General features: G+C 37.6%; 1 protein-coding gene and 1 pseudogene across 1 annotated transcript in view; one reads left to right on the forward strand and one right to left on the reverse strand.

Annotated features, from left to right (window-relative positions):
- MOB1B (MOB kinase activator 1B) overlaps positions 1-19,280 on the reverse strand; it is a 60,683-nt gene that overhangs the window by 19,318 nt on the left and 22,085 nt on the right. Inside the window, exon 2 of the mRNA XM_060012420.1 lies at positions 4,342-4,508. Within this exon, the coding sequence (XP_059868403.1) occupies positions 4,342-4,508 (167 nt within the window). The remainder of the gene's footprint in view (positions 1-4,341; positions 4,509-19,280) is intronic.
- On the forward strand, positions 17,497-18,135 carry LOC132425415 (large ribosomal subunit protein bL20m pseudogene; annotated as a pseudogene).

The following is a 19,280-nucleotide window of genomic DNA, read 5'->3' on the forward strand; positions in this document are numbered from 1 at the left end:
TTTTCTTTTCTTTTTAAAATTGAAGTATAATTGATTTACAATATTTTATCAGTTTCAGGTGTACAACATAGTGATTCAATATTTTTAAAGATTACACTCCATTTAAAGTTATTATAAAATATTGGCTATAGTCCCTGTACAATATACCTTTGTAACTGATTTCTTTTATACATAGAGGTTTGTACCTCTTAATTCCTTACCCCTATCTTACCCCTCCCACCTACCCTCTCCCTACTGGTAACTACTAGTTTATTCTGTATCTGTGAGTCTGTTTCTGTTTTGTTATATTCATTCTTCTTTTTTTTTTTAGATTCCACATATAAGTGATAACATAAAATATTTGTCTTTCTCTGATTTATTTCCCTAAGCATAATACCCTCCAGGTTCATCCATGTTGTTGCAAATGGCAAATTTCATTCTTTTTTATGGCTCAGTAATATTCCATTGTGTGTGTGTGTGTGTGTGTGTGTGTGTGTGTATGTGTGTGTGTGTGTGTGTGTGTGTGTATACACCACATCTTCTTTATCCATTCATCTGTTGATGTACACTTAGGTTGCTTCCATATCTTGGCTATTAGCTTCCATATGCTGCTATGAACACTGGGGTGCATGTATCTTTTCAAATTAATGTTTTCATTTTCTTAAAATATACATCCAGCAGTAGAATTGCTGGATCATATGGTATTTCTAGTTTTAATTTTAGGGAAACCTCCATATTGTTTTCCATAGTGGCTGCACCAATTTACATCCCCACCAAGAGTGCACTATAGGGTTTCCTTTTCTCCACATCCTTACCAACATTTGTTATTTGTGATCTTTTTGATGAGAGCCATTCTGACAGGTATGAGGTGATATCTCATTGTGGTTTTGATTTGTATTTCTCTGATGAATAGTGATGCTGAGCATCTTTTCATGTGCCTGTTGGCCATCTGTATGTCTTCTTTGGGAAAATGTCTATTTAGGTCTTCTGCCCATTTTTAATCGGGTTGTCCTCCACGTGAACAGTGGGTAACCTATGGCTTTGAATCCCAACTCTATACTTAATAGTTGAGTTACTTAATTTCCCTGAATCTCAGTTTCCTACCTTTAAAATTCAGTTTACTGCAGAGTGCTAAAAAACAAAATCGTGTCTACCATAAGGTAGACATTTAGTAATTGTTAGTTTTCTTCCACAAATGAAGATATGGCCTCAAGATTCTGTGCCACAAAAATTAACTATAAGCCATCCACCCACTTTTTCCAAAACTCTGAACGTTGTATCTCCTTTAAGCTATCACTCTCTAGCAGCAGAATGTTCAAAACCAGCCTCTGGTTTCTGGCTATGAGACTAGTTGTTGAATTTGTAATTCCCATCTTCTACCGTTTATCTTCATCTGGCAAGTAAACTGAAGGAAAAAGGCCATTAAGATGCCAATCTTATCAACAAATCCCCTTCACTCTTTTATGTACCCGAAATGTTTACTTAATCACTGTCAGTGAATGGAAATTACCTATCTAGCCTCAAATCCTATTCACTTCATCAAGTGCCACTTGGAAAGATTACTATAAATAAGAAAAAAATTGTAATCCAATACTTCAGTCAACTGCTATATTTTAAAGGCAGAATTCTATGTTCTACAGGGATGTTCAAACACTTCAGTTCAAAGCAATTTTTTTCTGGCTATAACTTCAAAATGTCTGTGAAATTTTATAAGTTCCTGAAGTTCTAGACATTTCAATAGTACAGACACTCAGTTCTGATAATTGAGACAGAGAAAATACAGACAGAAAACAATGATCTGGTTTTATACTTAAAAGTCACAATCTCATGTAGTACAGAAGCTCTACACTACCTTCCTTAGATTTCTAAAATTAGAAAATGAGCTCTCAAATAAATGCTACAAAAAGGCACAAACAAGTGCCCAGAAAAAGGATGTACACATATATTGGAAACTTATTCTGAATATTTTCCTTAAAGTGTCATAGAACTATCTTATAGGTTAGATGACTCTCATCAATAAAGCAAACAAATCACTTTATCTCTTTAGTAACTAAACTCTCTGGGTCCAGGAGGATAACCATACTCTAATAATACTGCTCTTACAGAACTGCTGTCACAGTAAGGTTTTAAGACATCTCAGTAAAATACTTTAGGTTCCTAAAAGTTAGTGGGTGGCAGCTCAATTTATAAATCCCATGATATGTTTCAAATTACAATAAGATACTATCAAATGTTACAATAAAAATACTGCTCTGTTTTTCCTTAATCAAAGCCTAGGCATTTAGTGTATATTTTCAATTCAATTTCATTTATTATAACCAGAGTCATATAAATTTCCTCCAGTTATAAAATCCTATTAATTTCTTCACCAATGCTGATAAAACTTGAATACTAAAAGTACCACTTTTGGGCTTCCCTGGTGGCACAGTGGTTAAGAATCCACCTGCCAATGCAGGGGATACAGGTTCAAGCCCTGGTCCAGGAAGATCCAACATGCCATGGAGCAACTAAGCCCATGCAACACAACTGCTGAGCCTGTGCTCTAGAGCCGGTGAGCCACAACCACTGAAGCCCGCGCGCCTAGAGCCTGTGCTCCTCAGCAAGAGAAGCCACCGCAATGAGAAGCCCATGCACCACAATGAAGAGTAGCCCCCTCTCTCTGCAACTAGAGAAAGCCCGCGCACAACAACGAAGACCCAACGCAGCCAAAAATTAATTAATTAATTTTAAAAAAAGAGAGAGAGAAAAGAATCAAAATAAAATTTAAAAAAAAATTTTTTTTAAAGTACCACTTTTATTCCCCAACTTACTCTGGCTTAATTCCCAAGAATATATTTACTTTTTACTTATATTTTTTTCTTTCTAGAGGTTAAGAATATATCATAAACATATTTTACTAATTTCATAAGATCACTATTGAATTGTCTTTTTTTCTTTTTAAAGCGTAGTTTAGACAAATAACTAAGTATGCTACTGAAAGAGGCAATTTAGCATAGGGATTAAAGCGCAGTCTCTGAAATTTTAGAGCTCTATATTTGAGCCCAGGCTCTAGCATTCAATAGCTGTATAACCTAAGCACATTACTACAATCTTTCTGTCTCAGCTTTCTTATCTATATACTGGGATAATAATAGTACCTACATCATGAGGTTGTAAAGATGAAATAAAATAATCCATGTAGAAGAAAATAAAAACAATAATTTGAAAAGATACATGTACCCCAATGTTCATAGCAGCATATGGAGGCTAATAGCCAAGATATGGAAGCAACCTAAGCGTCCATAAACAGATAAATGGATAATGGTGTGTGTGTGTGTGTGTATGTATATATACATATATATAAACACCACATCTTCTTTATCTCTCTCACACACACACACACACACACACACACACACACACTGGAATATTACTCAGCCATAAAAAAGAATGAAATTTTACCATTTGCAACTACATGGATGGACCTGGAAGGTATTAATGCTTAAGTCAAACACAGAAAGACAAATACTGTATGATATCATTTACATGTGGGATCTAAAAAATAAAATGAATGAATATAACAAAACAGAAATAGACTCACAGATATAGAGAACAAACAAGTAGTTACCAGTGGAGAGAGAGAATGGAGGAGGAGCAAGACAGAGGTAGGGGATTAAGAGGTACAAATCAGCAAGTATCAAATAAATAAGCCACAAAGGTACAACACAGGGAAATACAGCCATTATATTGTAATAACTTTATTTTGTTATTTTTTTTGCAGTATGCGGGCCTCTCACTGTTGTGGCCTCTCCCGTTGTGGAGCACAGGCTCCAGACGCGCAGGCTCAGCGGCCATGGCTCACGGGCCCAGCCGCTCCGCGGCATGTGGGATCTTCCCGGACCGGGGCACGAACCCGTGTCCCCTGCATCGGCAGGCGGACTCTCAAGAGGACTCTCAAGCCCCCTTGTAATAACTTTAAATGGAGTATAATCTAAAAATATTGAATCACTATGTTATACATCTGAAACTAATACCATAAATCAAATAAACTTCAATAAAATAAATAAATAAAAATAATTCATGTAGAAAGAATAGCAGAGTGTCACAGTGTTCCATAAACATTAATTGCTGCTATCATTATCATTTTTTCCAATGAAGATGGTAAATCTATGCTTTGTATTACATGGTAACAGGAGATAAGAATTTCATGTAATTCCATATTCAGAAATAAAATACCATAAAGGTTAAAGTAAATTGAGGTACCACTATCTTGTGGTATTAGGTTGCTAACTAAATCCTAGAATAGAGAGCACCCCAACACTCACCTACAGTGAGGCTACTAACCTAATTTACAGTCTACTGAGAAACAGAAAGGCTACTTACTGTTCACTGCAACCCACTCATTTAGATCTTCCCCCTCAGGAAGCATGACAGCCATCCGGAGGTTTCCACTGCCCAGTGTGGCCTCTGCATGCTTTAAGAGCTCATACTGGTGAGAACCCTCTGGTATGTTCTTCTTTGGTTTAAACGTTTTAGAGGAGCGACTACCACTATGAATAGAAAAGAAGAAAAAGGCACATCAGTGTTTAAGGCATGACTTTCAATAGGGTCTACTATACTATATTACTGCATAAAATAACAGCAGTGATCCTAAAAGTCCACAAATAAACAACCCTAAATTGTATCAGCTACATTAAATCCCGGCAACATTACTGTTGTAACTACTGTGTTTGATTACCCAAAACTCCTACAAACCTTCTCTACATTCCCTACTGTAATTCCAAAGGAGAAAAAGAATTTTTAGCTATAACTAATCCAACTAACTAATCTAACAATAAATTACTGATTCAGTAATCTATAAAAACAAAAAAGTACTGGGGACTTCTCTGGTGGTCCAGTGGTTAAGACTCTGTGCTCCCAATGTGGGGGCCTGGGTTTGATCCCTGGTCAGGGAACTAGATCCCGCGTGCCGCAACTAAGAGCCCGCGTGCCACAACTAAAGATCCCAAGGGCCGCAATGAAGATCCCACACGCCACAGCGAAGATCCTGTGTGCCACAACTAAGACCCGGTGAAGCCAAATAAATAAATAAATAAAATAAATATTTGAAACAAACAAAAAAAAGTACTTCTGTGATAATCTTCAGTCATTGTATTCCTTTTTATCCCTATTCTAAGTCTCTCATCCTAATACAAATAATTTGTTTCCTTTGTATAAAAACATAAAGATATAATTTTATATCAATGAAGCACAAAAATCCTAGAGCAAGAAAGAAAAGCTACATGTGCTTCTATCCAATTATAGGAAGCAACAGCAATCTTAATCCAGAATCCCAGGTATGCAGATAAGTAGCTAGACATTAATATGGTTGCTCAAATTTCTAAATGTGTGTATGTATACACAAAGAAATATATTTTTTAAATGAATCAATGGAAACTCATCTTAGAAATGGTTTTAAGAGTTTTTAAGAGACAGATTCTTCTGTTAATGCTGGCAAATTCTTTTTTTTCTTTAAAGAGATGTTCAAACGGATAGCCCCTTTTTTAATATATAAATTTATTTATTTATTCACTCATTCATTCATTCATTCATTTATGGCTTCGTTGGGTCTTCGTTGCTGTGTGCGGGCTTTCTCTAGATGCAGAGAGCGGGGTCTACTCTTCGTTGCGGTGTGTGGGCTTCTCATTGAAGTGGCTTCTCTTGCCGCAGAGCGTGGGCTCTAGGCGCACGGGCTCACTAGTTGTGGCTCACGGGCTTAGTTTAGTTGCCCCACGGCATGTGGGATCTTCCTGGACCAGGGCTTGAACCCGTGTGCCCTGCATTGGTAGGCAGATTCTTAACCACTGCGCCACCAGGGAAGCCCCAATGCTGGCAAATTCTTATCAAATTGTATTATATTCTAGTCATCCATTCTCAATACTCCCCTGCTCTTCTTATGAAAAGCAACAGATAGGGAAAGAATGAATTAGAAGAGGCTGGATAAGTAGGAATTATCTAAAGTTTAATGTTACTAAATTCATACTACCGTTAGCATTCAGACATTTGAACATACGAATTTGAAAATTAAATTCCAAAGAAAACAGATAAACAATAGTTATACTTTCCAAGCTCTCCAAAGCTTTTCACTTTTAACAACCTTCTCCCAAGCTTAGCCCCAAGATCTCTCCTTTTTTCCCCAAGATAAAGCAGTAGTTCTTAACCCTGGCTGCATTTTATAATCACCTGAGGAGTTTTCAAAAAATATTGAGAATCCTGAGAGAAACTAAGAATCTACTTACTAGTCAACCCAAATATCCAATTCAAATGACAGGTATTTTTCACTTTAAGATGATGGTATTCTCATTTACATGTAAGTCTCTCAGGTGTTTATTTAGAGTAAAGTGATGCTCCTCAACTCTAACCTTGGTCCCTCTCCCTGCCAGATATCTCTACTCAGCAGCCCAGGATCTCTTTACAAACACTAATCGGATGATGTTACTCCTCTGCTTAAAGCCATTCAGTGGCTTTCCACTGCACTCAGAGTAAACCCCAAAGTCAATATTAGACACAGGGTCTGGACCCACACTAGAGTGTGGAAACTCTTCTTCAGTTTAATCAGATAATGTATTAAATGCCGAATTCTCTCCCAGCATCTCTAAAATGTGAAAACGTAGAAAAGGTCATTATGCTTACCAAGCTGGAAGCTTATTTCATTTTCCTGCTCCTTCTCATCCTTTACCAAAATTTAGTGTGAGAAATAAACTTCACCAATATTTTTTACAAAAAGTCATTTTACTAATTTATGTATGATTAACTACAAAAATAGCTCTCCTAACATCAATCTGGTGCATGTCTTCAGGCCTAGTGTTAAGTACATTCGCTTTAATTAGCCCACTGCTGAGACTGGTGCAGCAACTGAGGTGACAAGATGCTCTGAAAAGGGCTGGCAGAGTACATGAGAACAACAAGGACATCAGCTGTGCTTGCATGCAGGAGGGTCAGAGCCTCCTCTGCTCCCCTAAACCACCTATTTATTCAACCACTGTCCCTTCGAGTTTTAGGTTTCCAAATGTTTTCTTGATTGACGACCCACCCAGAATTGGTCTTCCACAAAGCTAAACAAATATACCTCAAAGACCTAATACTTGGGTAGAAAGAAAAAAAAAATCTGAGTTTGATTTTGTAAAGGCCAGTTTTGACACTTATCAGCTGTGTCTAGCAAATTACCCAACTTTCTCGAGCCTATTTTTTCTTTAATAGTGAAAGCCTAGTAACAATAACAAAACATTACCACTACCTGTATCATAAAGAGCTGCAAAATGAGAAAATAATAAAGGTGAAAAAAGTTTCTAAAGCTGTAAAATGCTGTGCAAATGTTAGTATCCTTCCTTTTTCTGAACCAGAATGACTCATAGTAAAAAAAAGAAATGGTAGTGCAATGTACAAAGCTGTATTCAACCCCTATTCCCATCCTTGTCTCCTAAGACTGGGGAAAATATAACCTTACTTTGGAAACAAATGCTCTTACACATCAAGTTCCAAACAGAATTTTTAAAATGTTTTTTGGTCCTATTCCCATGTCACGGTTCAGGTGATCTCAGAATAATCATGGGGCTGGGCGGGAAATCAAGAAAACAAGGCGCTAGTCCTCATTTTGCTATTTTCTCCTTATGTTACTTAGGAAACCACAAATTATCATCTGGGCTTCAATTTCTTTACTTTGTTTTTTGAAAGTCTGGAAAATAACTTTTTACAAGAGGGTATAATTTAGAGATGAGATAATGTTTATAAAATGTTTTTAGTTCCCTGAGGACTCCCTCCTCGGTTCCTCATTTCCATGTACATTCATACTTCCAAAATGCTTTCAAGTCCTCCATCAAATTCCCCTTCTTTCTGACTCTTCTGCTTTATTCAGGCAGAATAATTAAGCATTTCAGTATTCTGATTTTTTAAATGTTCTTTTTTAAAACTATATTCAGTTTTTCTTCAACTACCTGAAACTTCAACCAGGATGCACCCTACCCTGGAAGGAGTGGTGGTTCAATACTGCTCCTTATTCCCATGTCAAAAGATTAAGAGAGTCCTCAAGTTCAAAAGTACAAGTACCAAAGCATGTACACAAAAATCCTCATCAATGAGTGCAAGTTCTTAAGGTAACAATGTATGTGGCCAAATGCAAATATATCTCACATGACAGGTTAAGACATTTGATGCAAATATTCAAAACCATTTTCAATAACAGAAAGTATGTAGCCCTCCCACCCACCCCACCCCCTCAGAAGAAATTTCTGTATCAGAAGAATCTCAGAAGAAATATCTTGCGTATCCTTCCAGAGAGTCTATGTCTATACAAGCATAAGAATGACTGTGCCTGTTTTACACAGTTCTTGCATACTATAGTATACTAAATAATGTTTTTCGCTTAATATATCCAGAATATTGTTGTGTATTAAGGTAGAAGTATATCTACTTTATTCTTTTTAAAGACCAAATAATATTTCCTTATATAGGTATATAATATTTTCAATCACCTACTGATAAACGTTTAGGTTGTTTCCAGTTATTTGTTACTTCAAACAATGCCACAGGGACTTCCCTCGTGGTCCAGTGGGTAAAACTCCACACTCCCAATGCACGGGGCCCAGGTTCAATCCCTGGTGGGGGAACTAGATCCCACATGCGTGCCGCAACTAAGATCTCGTGTGCTGCAACTAAGACCCAGCGCAGCCAAAAATAAATAAATAAGTTTAAAAGAAAAACAAAACACTAAGATTCCAAGAGCGTTTTAAACTATAAAAAACAAAACAGAAAAACAATGCTGCAGTAAGTACCCTCATATTATGAAAGATAAATTCGTAGAGATAAAATTGCTGTGCTAAAGAGCACATACATTTTAAATTTTTATATAAGGTCTATTTTTTCCCCAAAAATAAGTTGTACCCTTGTAAAACCCATTAACAACGTATGAGAGTAGCCATATACTTTTTTGGTCTTCGAGCACAGGGATTCAATTGCTAGTTTCTCTTGTACAGCTCCCAACAGGGCATCATAACTGTGTGAGAGTTTAGAGCTTTCTGATTAGAATGTAAATGTGACTGACAATTCACAGCATTACCCTGAGGTCTTTTCTTTCCAAATAAACATCCAGGAGTCAGGTTTGTTTGTTCTAGTCCTCTTACTCATATTTGAAGGACAATCAATTTCTAGAGCAAGACAGGATGGCTTGACAGGTAAATAACTGAGTCTAAAAGGAAAACTCTGAACACATATCCCTTATAATTAGTCATCCAATTTGATCACCTTTTGTAAATTTCAAAAGCATCATTTATTTCCTCTTTGAGTCCCTAAATAGATTAGTCCCCACTGTGACACCTACATTTATTCTCATAAACCATTTCTTACTATCTCAACACAGTCACACTCATCATTACCCTCAATTTTAACCCTTTATTGTTCAATCCAACTATCAACAAAATCGATATTTTCTAAGTTGGACTGCAGAATCGTAAGGCTGAAGGAATTGAGGGGGCAGATGTACAGAGAACTCAAAACAGGGGCACTGGTAAGGGTTAGAAGAATACAGATGTGTATATTTTGACACTGAAGAACATGTCCATATATTCAAAATTAGAAGTAAATTAACATCAACTTATTTGTGTCAATAACTCCATACCTTCAAAGTTAAGTGACTTACTCTGACCACCTAGCTAAATTAAATGGCAGAAGTGGGACTCAAAAACAGTCCATTATCTTCAAGTTACTTAACATTACTAAGCCTCAGCTTGGAATAATAACATCTACCTTACTATTGAACCCTGTGGTAAGAACTCCACTAATATTAGCTCACTTTGTTCCACCTCTAGGTACCAACCTGATATTCACAACAGTAGCTCCTTCTATAGGTCTAAATCCAATACTAGAGATCAGATACTTGATAAATACTTGTTAATTGATAGTTCCAGTCAACTTCAGGCTGAGAACTCCTACACTAGGATAGTAATGATGATGATTAATATTAACTAATATTTACTGCAGGCCTTGTACTCTTAAGTATTTTACATGCAATATCCCATTTAATCTTCATAACTCTATGATGTACATGCTATACTTTATTTTATGGGTAACAAAACTGAGACTTAAAGTACTTAAATAATTTGCTCAAGCTTATAATATTGGTAAAGTAGGAGCCAGAATTTAAATCTAGGATTTAAATATTTAAAGCCCATTCTTTTATCCACTAGCCAACACTACATGATGCTTACCTTTATTTTCTATCCAATTATTTCTATTTTCTTCCTCTATCACCAAAGTTTAATCAAGTCACTTATGAAACAACACAAGGCTAATTTGTACTGAGAGTGTCATTAGTAGGTACATTTTTAAAAACAATCTTCAAAGTACCTAATTCCATTTCCTCTCTTCACACCTCTCCTAATTTATATGAATATTTAGTACTGCCATTAAGGAAAAATACAATTTCACGAGAGAGTAATTTCCCCTAAAAGGTTGCCAAACACATCTGTACTTTCAGAAACACACATATGCACCAGCAAAAAATGTTAGAAACTGTCAAAATCAAGTAGAATGGGTTCTAGACATAATAAAGTCAAAGGCTAAAGGCTAAAAGCTATGAGTACCAAAAATACAATCTTGATTCAGAAAGTCAGCAATCTGAACAGACATATCTATAAATACATTTCTACCTTACATCCTTTTAAAATCACTAATCACTGGTGGTGCTGTTGCTGTTATTGTTAATGTTACGAGAGTAAAAAAAAACAAAAAGAAACCCTCAATATTTCTGGAAAGCAAGAAAGAAGGCTAAGAGAAGATCAGAAATTGAGGAAATCTGGTAAGATTAAAAAGTTGATGAGATACAGTGACAGTGAAAGTCTGAAAAAAACCTAGCCTAGAACGTGCCCAGTAGAAGACTCAATGAACATGCCCAGTAGAAGACTTACCTTCTTAGTGAACGTAAGAGTGGTTCCCACTGTGCTTGAAGCTCAGAATCTGGACTACAGGAAAGTGAAAGGACTGTAAGAGACTCTTCAGGAATTATATAGGACTGTGATTCAGAGTCTCTGAGCAAGTGAATCCCAATACCCTCCTCTGCTGACCTTTTTCTGAGCAGTACGCAAGTGGCAGCAGGTATTTAACATTAGGCTAAAGCTCAGTGCTTTCAGGACGAGCAGGTTCCTCTGTAGGCAATTTACTAAAATTAAAAATTCTCTTCTGTGAAAGACACTGTAAGGCACACAGACTAGGAGAAAATCTTTGCAAACCATATATCTGATAAAGCACTTGTATCCAAAACATACAAAAAGTTCTTAAAATTCAACAATAAGAAAACAACCCAAGGAAGAAATGGGCAAAAGATATGAACAAACCCCACCACAAAAGATAAACAGATGGCAAATAAACATACGAAAAGACAGTCAACATCATTTGTCATCAGGGAATTGCAAACTTAAACGAGATACCATTACACACCTATTAAAGTGGCTACAAGCCAAAAAACTGACAATACCAAAAGCTGATGAGGATGCAGAGCAACATTCATTGTTGGTAGGAATGCAAAATGACACAGCCACTTTGGAAGACAGTTTGGCAATTTGCTACAAAGCTAAACAGAATCTTTCCATACAACCTAGCAAACCCACTCAGGTATTTACCCAATTGAGCTGAAAACCTATGTCCACCCAAAAACCTGCCTGTGAGTGTTTATAGCAACTTCGATCATAGTTGCAGAAGTGGGAAGCAACCAAGATGCCTTTCAATAGGTGAATCAATAAACTGTGGTACATCCATAAAATGGAATATTATGATCAGAGATTAAAAAGAGACAAGCTATGAAGCCACAAAAAAATAAAAAACAAAACCATGAAGAAGCCTTAATTGAATATTGTTAAATGAAGAAAGTCAGACTGAAAAGGCTACATAGTGTATGATTCCAAATACAAGGCACTCTGGAAAAGCTTTAGAAACAGTAAAATAAACAGTGCTTGCCAGGGGGTCAGGGGAGGGGAGGAGAGATGATTAGGTATATTACCAAGAAAACTGAAATTTATGTCCACAAAAACTTGTATATTAATGTACACAGCACCATTATTCATAAGAGCCAAAAAGTGTGAGCAGCCCAGAAGTCCATCAACTGATGCATAGATAAATAAAATATGGTATATTCACACAATGGAATATTATTCATCCATAAAAAAAGAATTAAGTACTGATAACATGTTATAACATGGGTGAATCTTGACAATATTATTATGCTGAGAAAAAAATTCAGACACAAAATATGAAGTATCACATTTTTTATGATTCCATTCATATGACACGTCCAGAATAGACAAATCCATTGAGACAGAAAGGAGACTAGTGGTTGCCAAGGGCTGGAGAAGAAGAAATGGAGAATGACTACTAATGATACAAAGGTTTCTGTTGGGTGTGATAAAAATATTCTGGAATTAGTTGTGATGGTTGCACAACTTTGTGAATATACTAAATCCACTGAATTGTATACTTTTTTTTTTGGCTGCAACACGCAGCATGTGGGATCTCAGCTCCCCAACCAGGGATTGAACCTGTGCCCCCTGTAGTGGAAGTGCAGAGTCTTAACCACTGGACCACCAGAGAAGTCCTGGACTGTATACTTTTAAGGAAGAATTTTATAGTATGTGAATAACAGCTCAACTTTTTTAAATGTTTAAAGAAAAATCTTTACTATTAAAAAAAAAAAGGAGCCTCCCAATAACATTCCTCACCAGTTCAATAAGTCAGTTTCTTTCATCCATTTATTCACTCTTGCATTCCTTCATCCAACTAGCATATTCTGACCACCTACTATATTCTAAGTAGCACTGTTCTAAGCCCTGGGACACAGCACTGAACAAGAGAATCTCTACTTTCATGGTGGGGAGAGGAGGTAGAAGAAAAAGTAAAACCAACAAAACACTACTGGGTAGTGGTAAGTGCTATGATGAAAATAACAGAATGATGTGACAAATAATGTAATGTGACAAGGCACTATATTAGGTTAGATAGTTAGAGAAGGCCTCCCTAAGGCCAGAAAGACAAGAAGAAAGAATCAGCCATGGAACGATCTGGGGAAGAAGCAAGAGCATTCCACACTTATAGGATAAACTAGCACAAAAGTGACTTTTTCAAGGAAGAGGGGTTAAGAAGGTAATGGTGATGAAGGCAGCATGAATGATGGCAACAGTGGTATAAGAAATCAGAGTCTTGTAGAACCACACTAGCTAAGACTTTAGAGACCAAAGTATGGAATTTAGATTATCATTTTAAGTATAAATGTGAAGACTTTGCAGATTAAAAAAAAATGGAAATATAACATGACAATTTAATGGTCTAAAAAAGATCATTCTAGTTGCCATGTAGAGAATGGACTGGGAGGAGGGCAAAAGTAGAAACAGAGAAGCCAGTTACGAAACTACAAAGAAGAAATGAAAGAATGATCGCTTGGACAAACAGGGACAGAAAGATGAAGCCAGATTCCAATATTTGTAGGTAGAACCAACAGGACTCACTTTGGATTTCAGAATTTGTGGAGAGTGGTGAAGAAAAGACCATCAAGAAAGACTCCTAGGTTTTTAGTACCAAGCAGGTAGAAAATGAGCCATTTATTGAGATAGGTCTGGGAAGATGGATTTTGCACAAATTGAGATACCTATTAGACATCCAAATGGTTAAGTTAGGCAGGCAATTGTACCTACACGTCTCAGGTTCAGAGGAAAAATAAGACTGAAGGTAACTAATACTCTTGGCATTCTCACTGGTTAGCACAGTGCCAAAAGATGCACTAGTATATTATTAAAACAAGTATTTTATAAGCTATGAGAAGTCCTATAGTAAAGAAAATTGCTTATGGTTTAGCTCAGGGCTTCCCAAACATCTTTAGTCATGGAAACTTTTCTTCCACATGTTAACATCTTGCTCCTTAACACACATTAGGGATCATTGCACAAGTATATTAAACTGCTAACTGTGTTACCTCTCAATTTTCAGCATATTCCTAACATTTCAATTGTATAAAGTGTAACTCCATGACTTCATGCAAGAACAGGTAGAGGGTTGGTCAATTCGCTATTTATTTAATACCCCATAAAATTTTATAATCTAATCCTTAGAAAATAAAAAGCACTTCACAAGCAAAGGCCAATTAGTTTCTACATCTGTGAAGTTATGTGAGGCATAATTTTAGCTATAGATGAAGACACTAAAGTTTAATCACTCATCTCCAATCACACTCTGAGCTTCTAAGTTGTATACAGACTGCAATTTCCTTTGCCCAGAACTGAATTCATTATTCAGTAAATAGGTACTAAAACCACAGGAGATTTTAGGAAGTGCCCATAGTTGAATATCTAGGTGATTTCCATGCAACAGCAGTAACTGCATTTTCTGAATCCTCTACAATGCACTGGACTGTTAGAAGGAAGAAACCAAAACTTGCATATGCAGAGCTCAGAATGAGCATCAACCTGCAACTGAGTTGGCAGTAATTCCAAATATACTGATATTTCAACCAAGAAACACCCAGGGAGCTTGAACATCACTTCTTTTATAAAAACTTTTCCTAACCTTCCATGAAAACCTCTCCATCCTCTCTTCTGTCTCCTTGTAGCTTAAAACACCCGTAACACATCTATGTGTTTGTTCTCTTTCAGATACCTCTTTTGAAAAGGAGGCTGTGGCCTCTTCATTTTTGTAACTACACTGCTCAATGTGGTATCTGGGATACAGAATAGGAAAGGGCAAAGGATTTGGAGTAAAGACCCAGTTTCAGATCCTGTCTTCATAACTTACTAGCTGTGAAATCTTAGATAAATCATATAACTTCTCCAAGCTACAACTAAACACTGGACATGACATCACCAATTTTGCAGGACCATTATGACAATTAAGTGAATGAATACATTTAAAGCAGCTTAATTTTTTAAAGTAAGTTTTTACATTCTTTTTTTAACATTTATTTATTTTATTATTTTTTTGGCTGTGTCAGGTCTTAGCTGCAGCATGCGAGGTCTTCGTTGAGGCATGCGGGATCTTTCATTGCAGCATGCGGGTTCTTTGTTGCAGTGCCAGGCTTCTGTCTAGTTGTGGCGTGCGGGTTTTCTCTCTCTAGTTGTGACATGCAGGCTCCAGGGTGCATGGGCTCTGCAGTTGTGGAGCGTGGGCTCCAAAGCACATGGGCTCTGTACTTCGCGGCATGGAGGCTCTCTAGTTGTGGTGCGGGAACTCAGTAGTTATGGCACGTGGGCTTAGTTGCTCCATGGCATGTGGGATCTTAGTTCCCCAACCAGGAATCGAACCCGCGTCCCCTGCATTGGAAGGCGGATCCTTTACCACTGGACCACCAGGGAAGCCCCTAAAGCAGCTTAGTTTTAAGGTAGCTCTCACACAGCAAATGCGCAGTATAGGAAATGACAGCTTAAAAATGCTCAATGAATGAAGGACTATATGTATATGCATTTATACGTATACACATACACACACATATAGATAATCATCACTTTATCCCTGTATTAGTCCATTCAGTCTACTATAAGAAAATGCCACAGACTGGGTGGCTTATGAACAACAAAAATTTATTTCTCACAGTTTTGGTGGCCAGAAGTCCAAGATCAGGGTGTCAGCATTGTCAGGCCCTCTTCCGGGTTTCTGACTGGCCACTTCTCACTACCTCCTCATATGGTGGAAGGGATTAGGGAGCTCTACGAGATCTTTTTCCTAAGGGCACTAACCCCAGTAATGAGGGTGGAACCCTGAAGACCTAATCACCTCTCAGAGGCCTCACCTCCTAAGACCATCACATTGCACATTAAGATTTCAACTTATGAATCTGGGCGGACACATTCAGACCATAGCAATCTCCCTGCCATACTTCTACTAATCCATAAAGGGTCAGATTAAAACAGTACCTCCTCATGCTTACTCGTTTTCATTTTTCTTTCTCTCTCTCACTAGACTGTGAGTTACTCAAGAATATGGATCATGTCTTGGTCATCCTTGAATCCCGAGAATCTAACAAAGAACCTGGAACATAACAGCTTTACTAATAAATGTTTATGATCTTAAATAATGATACTGAAAGGAGAGAAAAATCTTGTTCTTATTGCAAGGAGCAATTGTTCTCAGTATTAAAGAAAGGGATTGACCCATCATCTTTATTTGGTGCAACAAATCTAAAAGATTTTAAACTACAGCAAAAGAAGTAACAGATGGATTGGGGAGATTTCCTAACCCTGACACCAAAATTTCATTTTCAACCTTAGGCCCTTTAACTCCTAGAGGAAAACATAGGCAATACACTCTCTGACATAAATCACAGCAATATCTTTTTCGATCCATCTCCCAGAATAATGGAAATAAAAACAAAAATAAACAAGTGGGACCTAATTAAACTCAAAAGCTTTTGCACAGCAAAGGAAATCATAAACAAAATGAAAAGACACCCCACAGATTGGGAGAAAATATTTGCAAATGATGTGACCAACAAGGGATTAGTCTCCAAAATTTACAAACAGCTCATGAGGCTTAATACCATCAAAACAAACAACTCTATCAAATAATGGGCAGAAGACCTAAATAGACATTTCTCCAAAGAAGACATACAGATGGCCAAGAGGCACATGAAAAGATGTTAAACATCGCTGATTATCAGAGAAATGCAAATCAAAACTACAATGAGATATCACCTCACACCAGTCAAAATGGCTATTATCAAAAAATCCACACACAATAAATGCTGGAGAGGGTACGGAGAGAAGGGAACCCTTATACACTGTTGGTGGGAATGTAAATTGGTACAGCCACTATGGAGAACAGTATGGAAGTTCCTTAAAAAGCTAAAAATAGAGCTACCATATGACCCTGCAATCCCACTCCTGGGCATATATCCAGAGAAAAGCATGGCCCGAAAGGATACATGCACCCCAATGTTCATTGCAGCACTGTTTACAATAGCCAAGATATGGAAGCAACCTAAATGTCCTTCAACAGAGGAATGTGTAAAGATGTGGTATATATATATACAATGGAATATCACTCAGCCCTTAAAAAGAATGAAATAATGTCATTTGCAGCAACATAGATGGACCAAGAGACTGTCATACTGAGTGAAGTAAGTCAGACAGAAAAAGACAAATACTGTATGATGTGGAATCTAAAAAGAAATGATACAAATGAACCTATTTACAAAACAGAAACAGACTCACAGACTTAGAGAATGAACTTATGGTTACCAGGGGGAAAAGATAAGGGGAAGGGATAGTCAGGAAGTTTGGGATCGACATGTACACACTACTATATTTAAAATGGATAACCAACAAGGACCTACTGTATAGCACAGGGAACTCTGCTCAATGTTATATGGCAGCCTGGATGGGAGGAGAGTTTGGGGGAGAATGGATACATGCATATGTATGGCGGAGTCCCTTTGCTGTGCACCTGAAACTATCACAACATTGTTAATCGGCTATACTCCAATATAAACTAAAAAGTTAGCTGACCCGGAATCGCTGGGGAGGGGTGGCGGAGGCGCGGGCTGCTGGCGCCATGGTCTTCCTCACGGCGCAGCTCTGGCTGCGGAACCGCATCACCGACCGCTACTGGAGGGTCCAGGAGGTGCTGAAGCACGCGCGGCACTTCCGGGGGAGGAAGAATCGGTGCTGCCGGCTGGCCGTCAGGGCTGTGACGCGAGCGTTCGTGCAGTGCACCCGAGCCCGCAGGCTGAAGAGGAGGAACCTGTGGACGCTCTGGATCAGTCGAGTTACAGCTGCTTCCCAGGAACACGGCCTCAAGTACCCAGCATTCATCCTCAACTTGATTAAGTGCCAGGTGGAGCTCAACAGGAAAGTACTTGCAGATCTAGCCATCTACGAACCAAAGACTTTTAAATCTTTGGCTGCTTTGGCCAAAAGGAGGCGACAGGAAGGATTTGCTGCTGCCTTGGGGGATGGGAAGAAGCCCGAAGGCATTCTTTCCAGGGTGGCACAGCACCTCTGAGTGGGATGCTGACACCCACTGACTGCCCTTTGAGGCTGAGCATCTTAGGAAGTTTTTTTCTTCCCCCAAGTGATGATTATACTAAAATAGGGACTAAGAGCTATTTGTCAACAATGAGTAAGTTTGACTTGCATTTGTGTTAATTTACATTTCAGTAACAGGCCTGAGAGAAAAGGCCTTATCTTGCCTCTTTTGGCACAGGTTCAGAAATCTCACATGGATTGTGTAAATAAAATTTGTGTGGAACGCAAAAAAAAAAAAAGTTAAATAAATAAATAGGTCAATCAAAGCAAGACATCTCAGTCAAAGCAAGCCTACTCCTCCCATTGGGGGAGGGGAGGTGGAGGGAGGAGGTAGCTCTTATTTTTCATTTTATATAGTTATTTGTAATAAATAAATAGGTTGCGGTTTCCTCCCATAGTTTAGAGCAATTTAACTTTACTTTAAAAACTAATAAGCACTTCCTTGTAGTAACAGGATTTTTTTTTTCCACCAAAGTAAAAGTGGAGAATTTCCCTGGCATCTATTTCAAAACCACAGCTCATCATAAACAGCGCAACAAAAGATCAAGTCTGCAGTCTTGGCAGTAATGGAACAATCTTTACATCAGGTACAGATCTCAAGTTAACAGTAGAGCAAAGATTCACCTACAACTCCTATAGTCCATCATTTGCCTGCAAATATGAAGCAGTAACACAATAGGTATCAACTCAGTGACACAGCAGTTTTACTGGTCTAAATGCTTTGAAATTAAACTCTTACAATAAAGCCAGCCTGACTAGGAAAAAAAAGACAAAGTTAAAATCAGATGGAGCCTACTCATCCTTATCTCATACACTTTTAACTGAACTTTCTTTTTTTTTACCAGTCATCCGTAGAGAATTAATTCAAGGGTCATTTTTCCTCAGGAAGCTTCACTGATATCCTAAGCTATGTTAAGGATGCCTCCTCCATGTTCATACAGAACACTAAAATGTGTCTCTATTTTACAATGCGCCATGAGATTCTCAAAGGCAAGGACTGTTTCAAGCCATCACTGCATCTCCAGAACCTAGCAGAAGGCCTAGGTCAGAACACATCCTCAACAAAAGTTTGTTGAGCTAAACTGATAAAGGACTCCAGGTCAAAAACGGTAAAGTAAAAGCAAACATTTGCTAAATTTATATTCTGAGCTTATACAAATAGGCCCAGTCATAATAGATACAGAAGCATAGTACATACTATACATGCATAGTTGTAGCTAAGTACATAAGATGGAAATACCTCCTGTAATGTTCTTAAAAATGTATACAATTTTTTCTTCACTGACCTTTTTA

The sequence above is a fragment of the Delphinus delphis genome, chromosome 5 (assembly GCF_949987515.2).
Source record: "Delphinus delphis chromosome 5, mDelDel1.2, whole genome shotgun sequence".
Taxonomy (NCBI): domain Eukaryota; kingdom Metazoa; phylum Chordata; class Mammalia; order Artiodactyla; family Delphinidae; genus Delphinus; species Delphinus delphis.